Genomic DNA, 12,919 nt, shown 5'->3' on the forward strand with positions numbered 1-12,919 from the left:
TAGAGAGATGCAAGCTTTGTCCCCTCACCTCGCTGTACCCAGCCTAGACCCTCTGACACGTATTCTCACGCCTTCCTCCAGCTTTACTAACTTGGCACAACTGAGATGAAAACCTTCCATATTCTGCATAAAGAAGAACCAAGACCACAGAATATGGTCTCTCCCAGACTCTTCACACCTTCTTCTTTGGGGCTTCTGAGCGAGGACCGGGGCACACACTGCTGCTTCCATGTGGGCATGGAACCTTTCAACGCTGAAGAAGATGATTGTGTTCTGCTTTCCTGGATGCTTGAAGACTGATCACTGTGATGGAAGACATGTTGATCATGTGACTTCGTCAGTGTCAATGAACGGTCACAGATGTTGTTTACCCTAGGAAGGCAGTAACACTAAAGAAAGAAAACTGGCACAGTCAGCTATTGGATGCATCACATTGGGCTCCCAATGGAGGAGGTAGAGAAAGTACCCAAGGAGCTAAAGGGATCTGCAACCCTATAGGTGGAACAACATTATGAACTAACCAGTACCCCGGAGCTCTTGACTCTAGCTGCATATGTATCAAAAGATGGCCTAGTCGGCCATCACTGGAAAGAGAGGCCCATTGGACACGCAAACTTTATATGCCTCAGTACAGGGGAATGCCAGGGCCAAAAAATGGGAATGGGTGGGTAGGGAAGTGTGGGGGAGGGTATGGAGGACTTTTGGGATAGTATTGGAAATGTAATTGAGGAAAATACGTAATAAATAAAAAAAAAAAAAGAAAGAAAACTGGGAAAACTTGGGCAAATGTACAAAGCCATACCAGACAAAATCTTTTCTTTTTTCTTTCAGTCTTTTTGAAACATGGTCTCACTATATATGTCAGGCTAGTCTGGAACTTGCTATATAGCCCAGGGTAGCTGTAGAATTTGTAATTCTCCTGCCTCAGTCTCCTGAGTGTTTTGGGATTGCAGACATGGAACTCTGTGTCCAGCAAGTTTTCTTTATTTCTCTCACATCTCATTTGGTGATAGCAAGACAACCAATATCATTTATGGTTCTTTGGCTTACACAATGAAGAAGGAAGCCACGGATTGCATGAGATGAAGAAAGACTGAAAGGTAGTGGAATAGGGGAGCTGAGGACAGAGTGAAGAAAGCAGAGAAGGGACCAGTTCTGTGCTGGAGAGAAGAACAAGAGATCCTGCAGTGACTGATCCGCAGGAATTGCAGATTTTCATAACGGAGTTGGTAAACCATAAAAACTTAAAAACAAAACAGCAAATCATGAGGTCCTAAGAGTCGAAGTACAGTAGTGAGGACGAAATGCTGACATCAAGATTTGCTGCTCATGAGTGCAGATACTTGCCCAAGAGACGCACTGGGTCTCCTCTCTCCAGCTCCCTGAAATACACACTGGGTGTGCACGCCGTGCGTGAGGAGGGAGGAAAGGGTATGTGCTTTGGAAGTGGGGTTGATGGCTCTTCTACTCTCATTTACACTCAGTCAGATCTTGAAGAGCCCCGTTGCCAAGCTGTTTGAGACTGTCCTCGTTATTGTTCTATTGCTGTGAAGAGTCACAGTGACCAAGGCAAGTCTTAGAAGAGAACGCATCTAACTGGGGCCTTATTCAGTTTTAGAGGGCGAGTCTATTATCATCTTGGCAGGAAGCATGGTGGCAGGCAGAGGCATCAGGCTGAGAACTTAGATCCTAATCCACAGGCAGAGAGAGAGAGAGAGAGAGAGAGAGAGAGAGAGAGAGAGAGAGAGAGAGAGAGAGAAGATTGGACTTAGGATGGGCTTTTGAAACCTCAAAACCCACCCCCAAATATCACATATCCTCCAACAAGGCCACACCTCCTAATCCTTCCTAAACAGTTCCACTAACTGTGGACCAAGCATTCAAACATATGAACCTATGGCGGGCATCCTCATTCTAACCACCACAAGCTCCTACTGGTTATAGCCACTTGTACCATGGTCATGCAAGAGTCACCAGGGTCCTTGCCACACTGTTCTAAATGTCACTTTGTTGTCCCTTTCTTTCAGGTACCTCTTTCTCCTGGCTGGAGGAGGTGTCCTGGCTTTTGCTGCCATGGGTCCCTACTCTCTGCTCATCTTCATCCCTGCGCTCTGCGCTGTGGCTCTGGTCTCCTTCCTCAGTCCACAGGAAGTCCATAGGCTGACCTTCTTCTTTCAGATGGGCTGGCAGACCCTGTGCCATCTGGGTCTTCACTACACCGAATACTACCTGGGTGAGCCTCCACCCGTGAGGTAAAGGCCCCTGTCCGAGTGGTTGGGCTGAGCTGATTCTAAGCCGCACACATCTGTGGAGCATGCGCATAAGTTACTAAATCTCTCCCGCGGCTCAGCTTCCTTTCCCAGAAAAAGAATACAAAGCGGCAATAGCTTTCTTGACAGGCTGTGGTGTGTTTGAGCTGATGGAAATGCAGTTCCATAACTACCCACCGCCATTTGGTTTGCAGTCTATAGAACTCAGTATCTGGCACTCGTAGCTGTCGTTGTGCCTGGGAGTGACATGACGACAGTATGCTCATCTCTGCCTTGGCAGCTTTGACACAGCCACATCACAGAGGACCTGGCTGGCTGCTGCTGGCTGCTATCTTTATTCAGGCAGGGCCTCAGCTGCTTTATCGCTTCCTCTACCCAATCTGGAAAGCAACAAAGGACAAAAACCAAGAGCTAATTACAGACCAGAGACACTGTGTTGTGAGTCAGTGGGATTGACAGAGACTAGCGAAGAAAATACCCGGGACTCTGAGATCTAATGTTCCTGGCTCCCTGTGGCTGTCGGCTGTCTGTGTCACTCATGACTGTACTGGGCGGGTCACCTGTCTGATTCTAACCTACTATTAGCTCAGTGGATTGGCCACTCCCAGTGCACCTAGAGTCTTTTAAAAGTTATTATGACAAACCAGATGCGGTGCTTCCTGTGCAAGGCGTCACACATGTGTGATTGTCCTATCTCTTTAGTCATGTTTGGATGAGTGTCTGCCCATTACGACATCTCTTTAATTGCTTCTTCTTTTAAAAATCCCACCACAAGGAGGGAGAGGCAAGAGGATCAGGGTTTTGGCGTCGATCCTCAGTTACATAGCAAATTGAGGACCAGACCGGGATACAAAAGACCCTGTCTCAAAAACCACAAACAGAAACATAAGACAGTGTTCATCGAGGACTTCAGACTTGTGCGCTGGAGCGATGGCTCAGTGGGTGGGAATGCTTGCTGTGTAAATCCGAGGACCTGAGTTCAAATCTCAGGAACACAGAGAAAAGCCATGTGACTATGTGTGCAGCTGTAACCCCAGCTCTGCATGTGTTGGGAGAGGGGGATGACAGGAGATTACTGGGGCTAACTCCTTGGCATAGTTCCAGGTTCAATGAGAGACTCTATACCAAGGGAATAAGGCAGGCATCGATTGAGCAGTACATACATGTTCTCCTTTGGCCTTCACACATGCATACACAACACACACACACATACACACATTCTCTCTCTCTCTCTCTCTCTCTCTCTCTCTCTCTCGTTGGGGTGCGTGATAGAGATTGACATAAGGTTCGTCTTTCTGGGAAAGAATAGATAGTAAGTAGGCAGGATTCCTGTTCTGGACATGACAAATCAGGACTGCAGTAGGAAGCCAGGTCCTGACAGAGGCCGGAAGGGCCAGTTGAACAGGCTCTGAGTGGGAGGAACTCTGTGCAGATGTGCAATGAAAGTATCTGCTAGCTAGCCAGAACTGGCATGGCAAAGCCAACTGACTGGGTGATACACGCAGCAGAACTGCACAGCTTGGCGGCTAGTGATGGTACAGGCACAGTGGCTGCTTGCTGCCTTTGAGGCTTCTCATCTTGGCTAATCGATGGCTGCCTTCTCTGGGTTGTCACATGGTCATTGCACGTGTGTGTCTGTGTCTGATCATACACATGTGTGATTGTCCTACCTCTTTAGTCATGTTGGATGAGTGTCTGCCCAGTATGGCATCTCTTTAATTGCTTCTTTTTAAAAAAAATTGATTTAATGTATATGAGTACACTGTAGCTGTCTTCAGACACACCAGAAGAGGGCATCTGATCCCATTGCAGATGGTTGGAACCACCATGTAGTTGCTGGAAATTGAACTCAGGACCTCTGAAAGAGAAGTCAGTGTTCTTAACCACTGAACCATCTCTCCAGCCCCCCCCCTTTTAAATTTATTTATTATATGTAAGTACACTGTAGCTGTCTTCAGACACTCCAGAAAAGGGAGTCAGATCTTATTACAGATGGTTGTGAGCCACCATGTGGTTGCTGGGGTTTGAACTCCGGACCTTCAGAAGAGCAGTCGGGTGCTCTTACCCACTGAGCCATCTCACCAGCCCCCTCTCCAGCCCCTTTAATTGCTTCTTTAAAGACCCTGTCTCTAAATATGCTCACACTCTGAGTCACTAGGGCTTGGAACTTAAGGATGTGAATTTGGTGGGGGAGGGGGACACAGCCTGCAACAGAGGGGAAGTTGGATTTGGAGGTGACCCTGCTCTCAAGATAAGTCAGGCAAGAGGATCTGATGACCTTAAGTCAGAAGGAGACACAGCCATGGCTGGGGACAGTGCTGGCTTCTTCATTATACATAGTGTGATTGTCATTTTCTCTGGCTGTCCTCAGCAATCTCAGAGTCTCCAAGGGTGTCACGGAGAGAGTTCAGAAGACTGGTGGAAAACAAGTGTTACCTGCTTAGGTGCTACTCCTCCTCCTCACCCTGATGCGTTTTCAGTGTGCACCCCCAGGCACCGGAATATTATAATCAGGGCCTGGCTTATGTTTAACAATTCAACTTCCTGGAATCATCTTTTTACTACGAATTCTTATTTATTTTATTTCTAAACTTCTTCCATGTCTCCAGTCTTAATTTCTTTTTATTGATTTTTATTTTTTTTATGTATGGAATGGTCTAGAAATTACTCTACAGTATAGGCAAACCAACTCACTCTCCTCCTGACCCAGCCTCTTGAATGTAGTATGTGTCACCACACCAGGTCTGATCCTAATATTTGTAAGCCGTTCTCTTTTTAAAGGAACATTTTTAATTAATTTATTTATGATTGATTTGTTGTACACAACACAGTACTCCTATGGAGTTCAGAGAGCAACTTTTGGGAGTTAGGTGGTTTTTTTCATTTTCATTTTCTTTTCTTTTCTTTCTTTCTTTTTTTTTTTAACCACGTGGGACCTGGGAATTGAACTGTGGTTGTCAGTCTCAAGTGCCCACTGAGCTATCTCTCCAGCCGTTTATAAGCTATTCTAAAATATTATAACCAGGAGGTGGAGAGATAGCTCAATGGCTAAGAGCACTGACTGCTCTTCCAGAGGTCCTGAGTTCAATTCCCAGCAACCACATGACAGCATAAATATGAGTCAGATGGGTTGGGGTAAGGTTTTCTCTGTGTAGTTCTGACTGTGTAGTTCTTGCTCTGAAAACCATGCTAGCCTCGAACTCAGAGATCCAACTGCCTTTGCCTCCGCATGCTGAGATGCTGGGATTAAAGGAGTGTGATACCCGGCCTGGGATAATTAGTGGTTTTGCCCTGGAATAATGCACGGTTCTGAAAGATTCTAAGAGTGTTTGTGGAGCGTGATTTGCTATGAGATCTGTGGGCAGGTTGGAGGCGAGAGAACAAGTGTGAGACAATAAATATGGCGTGGCTTCACATACATGTTTATTTAAATGTCTTTCAGGTTCTACATCACTCTTTCTTCCCTCATGCTCTTGACGCAGAGAGTCACATCCCTCTCACTGGACATTTGTGAAGGGAAGGTGGAGGCCCCGAGGCGGGGCATCAGGAGCAAGAGTTCTTTCTCTGAGCACCTGTGGGATGCTCTACCTCATTTCAGCTACTTGCTCTTTTTCCCTGCTCTCCTGGGAGGCTCCCTGTGTTCCTTCCGGAGGTTTCAGGCTTGCGTTCAAAGATCAAGCTCTTTGTATCCGAGTATCTCTTTTCGGGCTCTGACCTGGAGGGGTCTGCAGATTCTCGGGCTGGAGTGCCTCAAGGTGGCGCTGAGGAGCGCGGTGAGTGCTGGAGCTGGACTGGATGACTGCCAGCGGCTGGAGTGCATCTACCTCATGTGGTCCACAGCCTGGCTCTTTAAACTCACCTATTACTCCCATTGGATCCTGGACGACTCTCTCCTCCACGCGGCGGGCTTTGGCGCTGAGGCTGGCCAGGGGCCTGGAGAGGAGGGATACGTCCCCGACGTGGACATTTGGACCCTGGAAACTACCCACAGGATCTCCCTGTTCGCCAGGCAGTGGAACCGAAGCACAGCTCTGTGGCTCAGGAGGCTCGTCTTCCGGAAGAGCCGGCGCTGGCCCCTGCTGCAGACATTTGCCTTCTCTGCCTGGTGGCACGGGCTCCACCCAGGTCAGGTGTTCGGCTTCCTGTGCTGGTCTGTAATGGTGAAAGCCGATTATCTGATTCACACTTTTGCCAACGTATGTATCAGATCCTGGCCCCTGCGGCTGCTTTATAGAGCCCTCACTTGGGCTCATACCCAACTCATCATTGCCTACATCATGCTGGCGGTGGAGGGCCGGAGCCTTTCCTCTCTCTGCCAACTGTGCTGTTCTTACAACAGTCTCTTCCCTGTGATGTACGGTCTTTTGCTTTTTCTGTTAGCGGAGAGAAAAGACAAACGTAACTGAAATCTTTCCCTGCCCTTCATCTCACCTAGCCATTAAATACTGCTTAGGAAATGCCAGAAGATGCCTTGATGAATAATGTATTTAAAACTATTCATAGTGAAAGTTTTTAAGTATTGGATGGATAAACCTGATGGCTGGCCACAGAGATGTGTTTCTCTTCTGTGGTGGTTTGAATAGTAATGGCTCCCATATGTTTATATATTTAAATGCTTAGAGGGTGACACTACTTGAAAGGACTAGGAGGTGTGGCTTCATCGGAGGAAGTGTGTCACTAGGCTTTGAAGTTTCAAAAGCCCAGTCCTAGTTTAGCGTCTTTCCCTGTAGCTTGCCGATCTGGATATAGAACTCTTAGCTCCTCCAGCACCATGTCTGCCTGCATGCCGCCATGCTTCCTGCCATGATGATAATGGACTAAACCCCTGGAATTATAAGTCAGCCCCAATTAAATGATTTCCTTTATAAAAGTTTCTGTGGCCGTGGTGTCTCATTACAGCAGGGGAACAGTAATTAAGACTTGTGCATTAACAAGCTATTCTATTGTTACTGAGGTACAAATTGGAGAAGCACAGGGACTTCTCTAGATGTGGAAGTGAGGTTGAAATGAGCCTGGATATAAAAACATCAGGTGTGAGTAGAGGGCGTGATTCAGTGAGTGTCTGCCCAGCAGATGGGAGGGCTGGGGTTTGAGCCTCACTACCAGATTTAAAAAACAAAACCAAAACATCAAACTACTGTGAACCGCATGAAGATGTTATATGCACAGAAATTAAATGCTTAGTACCCATTGGGCCCAGTTGATTCTGGGATGTGAAGTATTGCAATCTGGTATGAATGACTTCTTATTGCCATAATGAAATGTTAGAGACAGGCAGACTTATGAAGGAAAGGATGTTTATTTAGGTCTCAGAGTTAGAAGTGCAAAGTCTGATGGTTTGGCTTCTGTTGATCCCTGATGGTGGATGCTGTCACATCATAGCAGAAGTGCGAACAGGGACAATGGCTCAAATCTTGGAGTAAACCAGAGAGCTGTCTGGACCAATATTATTTTCTTTAACACTCCTCTTAGGAAAAATACATCTCATGAAAACTATCTTCAACTCTTTGAGTGACAGGACTCCATTGGGGGTCCATCTCTTAAAGGTTTTGCTGTCTGTCAACACTGCCACCCTGGGGACCAGGCCTCCAACACACATACCTCTAGGAAACATTCAACCCTAATAAGTCAGGCAAGGTGGCACAACACTGAAATCCCAGGACTCTGGAATCCTAGACAGGAAAATCTGCAAGTCTGAGGCTGGTGGCTACTACATAGCCTTTGACCTTGCAGAGGGTCAAACAGAGACTCAGACCAGAAAACAAAAAGTATGCCTGACAGGAAGCAAAACTGACAAACTCAACCATGCTATAACAAACTAGATACTCAGCCCTTGCCATAGCTTGAAAAATTTAGTCTATGTAATCATCTCAGTTCTGAAAACAACTCTTAGCACCCTACAAGACTGGACTTTCTGCTGGACCTCACAGCCGAGCTAATACTACACCTTGAGGTCACTGAAGACTAAAGTCGGCTATCCTGCTCTGTACTTGTGCTGTTTATTTAACCTGCCTTTCAGAGAACAAACCTTACTTGCCTTGGACTTCCTATGTAAACATCTTTTACAAGCTAAGCTAATAAAAAGTTGTAATCTTATGTTATGTACCCTTACATGCCCTTGACCCAGATAATGCATGTATATCATTTGCTAAAAGCAGCTGTCTTTAGGGTTTCTATTGCTATGAAAAACCATGGCAACTCTTATAAAGACAAGCATTTAATTGGGGGTGGGATTATGGGTTCAGAGGTTTAGTCCATTATCATCATGGCAGGAAGCATGGCGGCATGCAGGCAGACATGGCGCTGGAGAAGGAGTTGAGAGTTCTATATCTGGATCCATAGGCAGAGGAAGCAAGATGACACTGGGTCTGGCTTGAGTTTCTGAAATCTCAAAGCCCACCCCTAGTGACACACTTTCTACAATAAGGCCACACTTACTCCAACAAGGCCATGCCTCCTAATAGTTCCACACCCTATGGGCCTATGGGGAACATTTTTATTCAAAGTACCACAGCAGTAAATACAGAAATTGAAAGCAACTTCCTAAAATGTACTATAAAGGTTGAAATAATCCATATATTGGTTGATAAACAATGATGTTTGTTGTCTGGTTCAGTTGAGATCAGTTTTGTTGTGGGGTCCGCTTAAATCCAACCTACAGCCAATATTACTCAAACATCAGGTCAATGCAGATGTCAAAAGTTTATGGTAATCAAGCTGCTCTTGATCTATCAGGGCTGAAGAACAGACTCAGGAGCTAATTATGACCCTGAAGGGACCTTGTATAGCATATTTAAAGGATGAAACCATAAAGCAAGGGGGAAGTAGTGTGGGCTCTGGTATTGACCAATCATATTTTAACATAAGTTGAACAAGGGAGTGTCCATCAGTAGGGATAGGAGTTGGTTCCTGGGGCTGGGAACAAGAACTTTGACCCTGCCTGCAAGATGGAAAAGTTGACCCTGAGATGTCTGGACTCAGACAACTGTGAACTTACAACAGAAGCTGTTCAGCTTTTGGGAAGTCCCCAGCTCCCGTAGGTCCTAGTTTAGTTTCTCCCTATGATTAAATGGAGTCTGAAACAGTAGTACTTAGAGTAAGTTTCTTTTGGTTGTTCCCAACAAGTTGGAGCCAGTGACTTCTTCTAAGCTCTGTTAGAGATTTCTGCAAATTGTCACATTCCTTCCACACATGCAAAGCCCTTTGTTAGGGCTGGACACACAGACATACAACAGAAGCAGACAAAATAGGCAAACACACAGGGACAGGCACAGATACAGGCTGATGGGGCAGACAAAGGACAGAAGAAATGGAGCGCAACAGAGTATCCAAATCCAACTCCCGCTTGGTTAAGCGACTCCAAGAGGAAGTGCATTTATTTCTTTTCCTAATGTGACACCAAGGCATTATTTGTGACATGAAGTCAATCACTACTGCATTTAATCCATGCAGGTCTGGAGTTGGAAATTTGGAATATATATATATATATATATATATATATATATATCCAAATCTGTATTGACTAGTTTTCTCAACTTGATACAAAGTAGTCACCTGGAGAAGAGAGGGGAATCTCAGTTGAGGAGTTATCCCTATCGGACTGGATGGAGTGTGGCCATGTCTGCGCTGCATTTTCTAGAGGAATGATTGGTGTGGGGAAGTCAGACGGCCCTGAGCTATATAAGAAAGCCGGCTGAACAAGCCATGGGAACAGCCTGGAAAGTAGCACTCCTTCATGGTCTCTGCTTCATCTCCTGCCTCTCCATTCCTGTCTTGACTTCCAATCTTGGCTTCCCTCAGTCAGTAAAGTTCCTCTCCAGGTTTTTGGGGTGGGGGTGGGGGTGGGGTGGGGAGTGTTTTGTCGCAGTGACAGAAATCCTAGGACATCATGTAACACTTGGAAACTACGAACTTAGAGGGTTAGGGTATAACAAAGGAAGAGACAGACACAGGAGGCAAACACTGTCTCTGTGGAACTGCAAGGCAGCTGTCCTTCCTTTCCCCAACACACTGTCCTTTCCCCAACACACTGTCCTTATGTTTAACACACATCAGAACCTCCAACTTAGCCCAGAAGGAATGGCACATCTGTGGGCATCTGGACTATATATAATAACTCTTTTTCTTTAAGGAAAAAAAAAACAACAAACGCAAAACAAACAAAAACTACAAACCAAATTGTCAGGGGTGGTAGCACACACCTTGAATCCCAGTACTTGAGAGGCAGAGTCAGGTGGATCTCAATTAAGGCCAGCCTGGTCTGCAGAGGGAGTTCCACGATAGCCAGAGCTACACAGAGAAACTCTGACTTGAAAACAAAAACAGAAAAAAAAATTATGTGTATGTATATGTGTGTGTGTATGCATGTGTATGTATGCCTGTGTGTATGTGTGATGTGTATGCATGTGTGTGTATGTATGTATGTATATGTGTGTATATGTTTGTATGTATGCATGTATACATGCGTATGTGTATATGTGTATGCATGTGTGTATGTGTGTATATGTGCATGTGTGTATGTTTGTATGTATGCATGTATATATGCGTATATGTGTGTATATGTGTATATGTATGTATGCATGTGTATATGTGTGTACATGTGTATATGTGCATGTGTGTATATGTGCCTATGTGTGTATGCATGTGTGTATATGAATGTGTGTGTATATGAGTGTGTGTGTACACACAGGGATATGTATGAGTGCTGAGTGTTTTCTTCAATTGTTCTCTGCCTTCTTTCTTTCTTTCCTTCTGTCTTAGTTAGGGTTTTACTGCTGTGAACAGACACCATGACCAAGGCAAGTCTTATAAAAAACAACATTTAATTGGTGCTGGCTTACAGGTTCAGAGGTTCAGTCCATTATCATCAAGGTGGGAGCATGGAGTATCCAGGCAGGCATGGCACAGAAGGAGCTGAGAGTTCTATGTCTTCATCCAAAGGCTGCTAGTGTAAGACTGACTTCCAGGCAACTAGGGTGAGGATCTTATACCCACACCCACAGTGACACACCCATTCCAACCAGGTCACACCTATTCCAACAAGGCCACACCTTCAGATGGTGACACTCCCTGGTCCAAGGATATACAAACCGTCACACCTTCCTTCCTTCCTTCTTTCCTTCCTTCCTTCCTTTCTTTTTTTTTTTTTTTTTTTGTTTTTTTTGAGACAGGGTTTTTCTGTATAGCCCTGGCTGTCCTGGAACTCACTCTGTGGACCAGGCTGGCCTTGAACTCAGAAATCCACCTGCCTCTGCCTCCCAAGTGCTGGGATTAAAGGCACACGCCACCACTGCCCGGCACTCTGCCTTATATCTAAGAAGCGGTCCCTCCCTGAACCTGGAGCTCAGGGACTCAGCTAGAATGGCTGGCCAGCAAACCCAGGGATCCACTTGCCTCTGCTTCCCCAGTGCAGGAATTCATGTGCCCTGCTTTCATGTGGGAGCAAATGACAAACTCAGGTCCTGATGTTTGCACCGTAAGCACTTTACCTACTGAATCATCTCGTTAGCCGGGTGTTTCTTTAAATCGTTTTTGTCAACTTATATTCTCTTTACTCCTTTTGGCTATTTTGAGAAAGCATCACAGCATGCAGCCCAGTCTAGACTCAAACCACAGTCCTCCTGTTATTATCTTCTGAGAGCTGAGTTTACGTGTGCCATCAGCTTGTCCAGCTTACTAGTTATAATTCATCCTGGCATATGCTGAAAGAAACATGCACTTGTGCAAATAAGAATGTCTGTGTGCTAACTAAAAGAATCTGCTTACCGGAAATGACGTCTATTCCACTATAAAAGACATTGTATAGGGACTGGCTGCTGTTCAGGCGTGGAGCACATGCTTAACATGGGCCAGGCCCTGGGTTCAGTCTCCAACACACACACACACACACACACACACACACACACACACACACACACACACACACACACACACACACACGGTGTTAGAGAGAGGAGGGCGAGTTACTTATAGGTCATCTAGAAAAGTATAGGCCCTTGAAACTAACTCACATTGATCCAACAAATCTTAGCATAGAGAGTATCACCCAGCAACTAATGAAGGCTCTGATGAGCAGAGATGGAGTGGATCTGTCTAGTCTTACGCAGAGATGTTTTCTATACTTTCTCTCAATGCTCAACAGCCCAGTAGAGCCAAAGTGGGCACAGGATTTCCCTCAGTTGGAAGTGGTTGAGAGGAAAAGGGTGATGGGCAAGGAATGTTAAAGGATCTACAGACCTGTCATTGTAATGACCATCCTTTGGCTGGCTCTGAGAGAGGGTGTACAGTGTAGGACACGCTATGTGGCAAGAAATTTAATCATCCTTGCAGTGTTATTTACAGAAAATAAGGACACCTGGGGAAGTTAACAATAGCATTTAAAACAATAACATCAAGTAAGTTCTGGTTGACCGTTACAGATTATTAAAAATGAGTATTTTGTATGGAGGTGCTTCTGGGGAGGTGCCTATATGAATGCATTCAGCTTATGAAAAATCTTTCAGGATGTCATTAAAACTTCTCTCTCTCTCTCTGTATATATATAAAATTATATATAATAAAATATATATAATATAAAATATATAATATAAAATATATATAATAAAAATATATAATTTCCTCTGAGTACTTCTGACAATTAGAGAAATGTT

The 12,919-nt window shown here is 45.2% G+C and overlaps 1 protein-coding gene and 1 long non-coding RNA gene across 3 annotated transcripts in view; one reads left to right on the plus strand and one right to left on the minus strand.

Annotated features, from left to right (window-relative positions):
- Positions 1-7,143, plus strand: part of Mboat4 (membrane bound O-acyltransferase domain containing 4) — an 18,474-nt gene extending 11,331 nt beyond the window's left edge. The window contains exons 2-3 of one of the 2 annotated variants that reach the window (XM_006509106.4): positions 2,028-2,252; positions 5,713-7,140. In XM_006509106.4, coding sequence (XP_006509169.1) covers positions 2,028-2,252; positions 5,713-6,676 — 1,189 coding nt within the window. In that variant the 3' untranslated portion in view covers positions 6,677-7,140. Of the gene's footprint in view, positions 1-2,027; positions 2,253-5,712 lie in introns of both variants that reach the window. The other variant, NM_001126314.2, reaches the window with a different exon arrangement.
- Positions 969-2,799, minus strand: Gm39158. Its single transcript, XR_870315.2, has 3 exons — positions 2,749-2,799; positions 2,032-2,650; positions 969-1,689 (listed from the first exon to the last, which is right to left on the minus strand). It is a non-coding gene; the product is annotated as a predicted gene, 39158 (long non-coding RNA).
- Positions 7,144-12,919: the final 5,776 nt, after the last annotated feature.

Source organism: Mus musculus, chromosome 8 (assembly GCF_000001635.26).
Source record: "Mus musculus strain C57BL/6J chromosome 8, GRCm38.p6 C57BL/6J".
Classification (NCBI taxonomy): domain Eukaryota; kingdom Metazoa; phylum Chordata; class Mammalia; order Rodentia; family Muridae; genus Mus; species Mus musculus.